The following is a 942-nucleotide window of genomic DNA, read 5'->3' as shown; positions in this document are numbered from 1 at the left end:
TGCAGCGCCGTGAGCGGCGCGCTGCTGGCCARGGAGGAGCGCTACAAGTAAGGCGACCCCGCGCAACCCGGGGCCGTGAGCACGGCCCCGAGAGCGCCCCTAACGCCCCGACCCCCGAGCGGCGGCCCGCGCGGGACCAGGCCGCACCGCCGACACGGGGCAATACCACAGAAATGGTTGGGAAGGACCTTCAGGGCCAACTGCAATCCGCTCCCCATCGCGCCTGCTGAACCGCGGCCCTCAGCGCCTCACCTACGCTCAGCACTTCCATCGCGCGTGTTTGAGACATAAGCAGTAGCCAAAGTACAGACACTAAGCTGAATCACAGTACCAAATTATAGGAGAGAAAGCCCATCATTGTGCCRTGTTTTAAGGCACATGTGCCCCTGCCTGCCAGTTCTCTCCCCATAAGTAGTAAATATTTATCACAATTCCAGAAGAAAATAGTTATGTGACATAATTGTGTATGTAAATTGTGCCACTATATATAGATGCAGAATAATGTAAGACCATGTGATGTGACCGTACCCGACTCCTCAAGTCCTGCTGTATACACCTCAGCTAAAGACTGAAAGTGAAAAACAGAAGGTATTGAGGAATTAAAGAAACAATGYCCATTAAGCAGTAACACAGAAGAAAAATCTGTAGTTATTTTGGCTATATGCAATTGTTCTGTGAATATTGATTTTTATTTCGGTATTATTTCAGAAGATTTTCCACTATACTGTCATGGACATTTCTAGCCTACAACAAAATGAACTGAATCCTATGCTATGCTACACCTTAGCACACTATTTCCTTTATGATAAAGGATTAGTTTTTATATGCCCATTAGTATTAGGTTCTCAAGGAAACCTATCCAGACACAAAAGAAACCCACCAAAAAAAAAAAAAAAAAAAAAAAAAAAAAAAAAAACCACACACAAAAAAAAAAACTAAAAA

At 45.0% G+C, this 942-nt stretch overlaps 1 protein-coding gene across 1 annotated transcript in view; it reads left to right on the top strand.

Moving 5' to 3' along the window:
- The window catches only part of TEX9 (testis expressed 9), a 19,530-nt gene that overhangs the window by 680 nt on the left and 17,908 nt on the right, over positions 1-942 (top strand). Inside the window, exon 2 of the mRNA XM_026045804.1 lies at positions 6-47. Coding sequence (XP_025901589.1) covers positions 6-47 — 42 coding nt within the window. The remainder of the gene's footprint in view (positions 1-5; positions 48-942) is intronic.

The sequence above is a fragment of the Nothoprocta perdicaria genome, unplaced genomic scaffold (genome assembly GCF_003342845.1).
Source record: "Nothoprocta perdicaria isolate Ctin4 unplaced genomic scaffold, notPer1 scaffold_41, whole genome shotgun sequence".
NCBI lineage: Eukaryota > Metazoa > Chordata > Aves > Tinamiformes > Tinamidae > Nothoprocta > Nothoprocta perdicaria.
The sequence above is the reverse complement of the archived record's forward strand: the minus strand, read 5'-3'. Positions and strand labels throughout refer to the sequence as shown.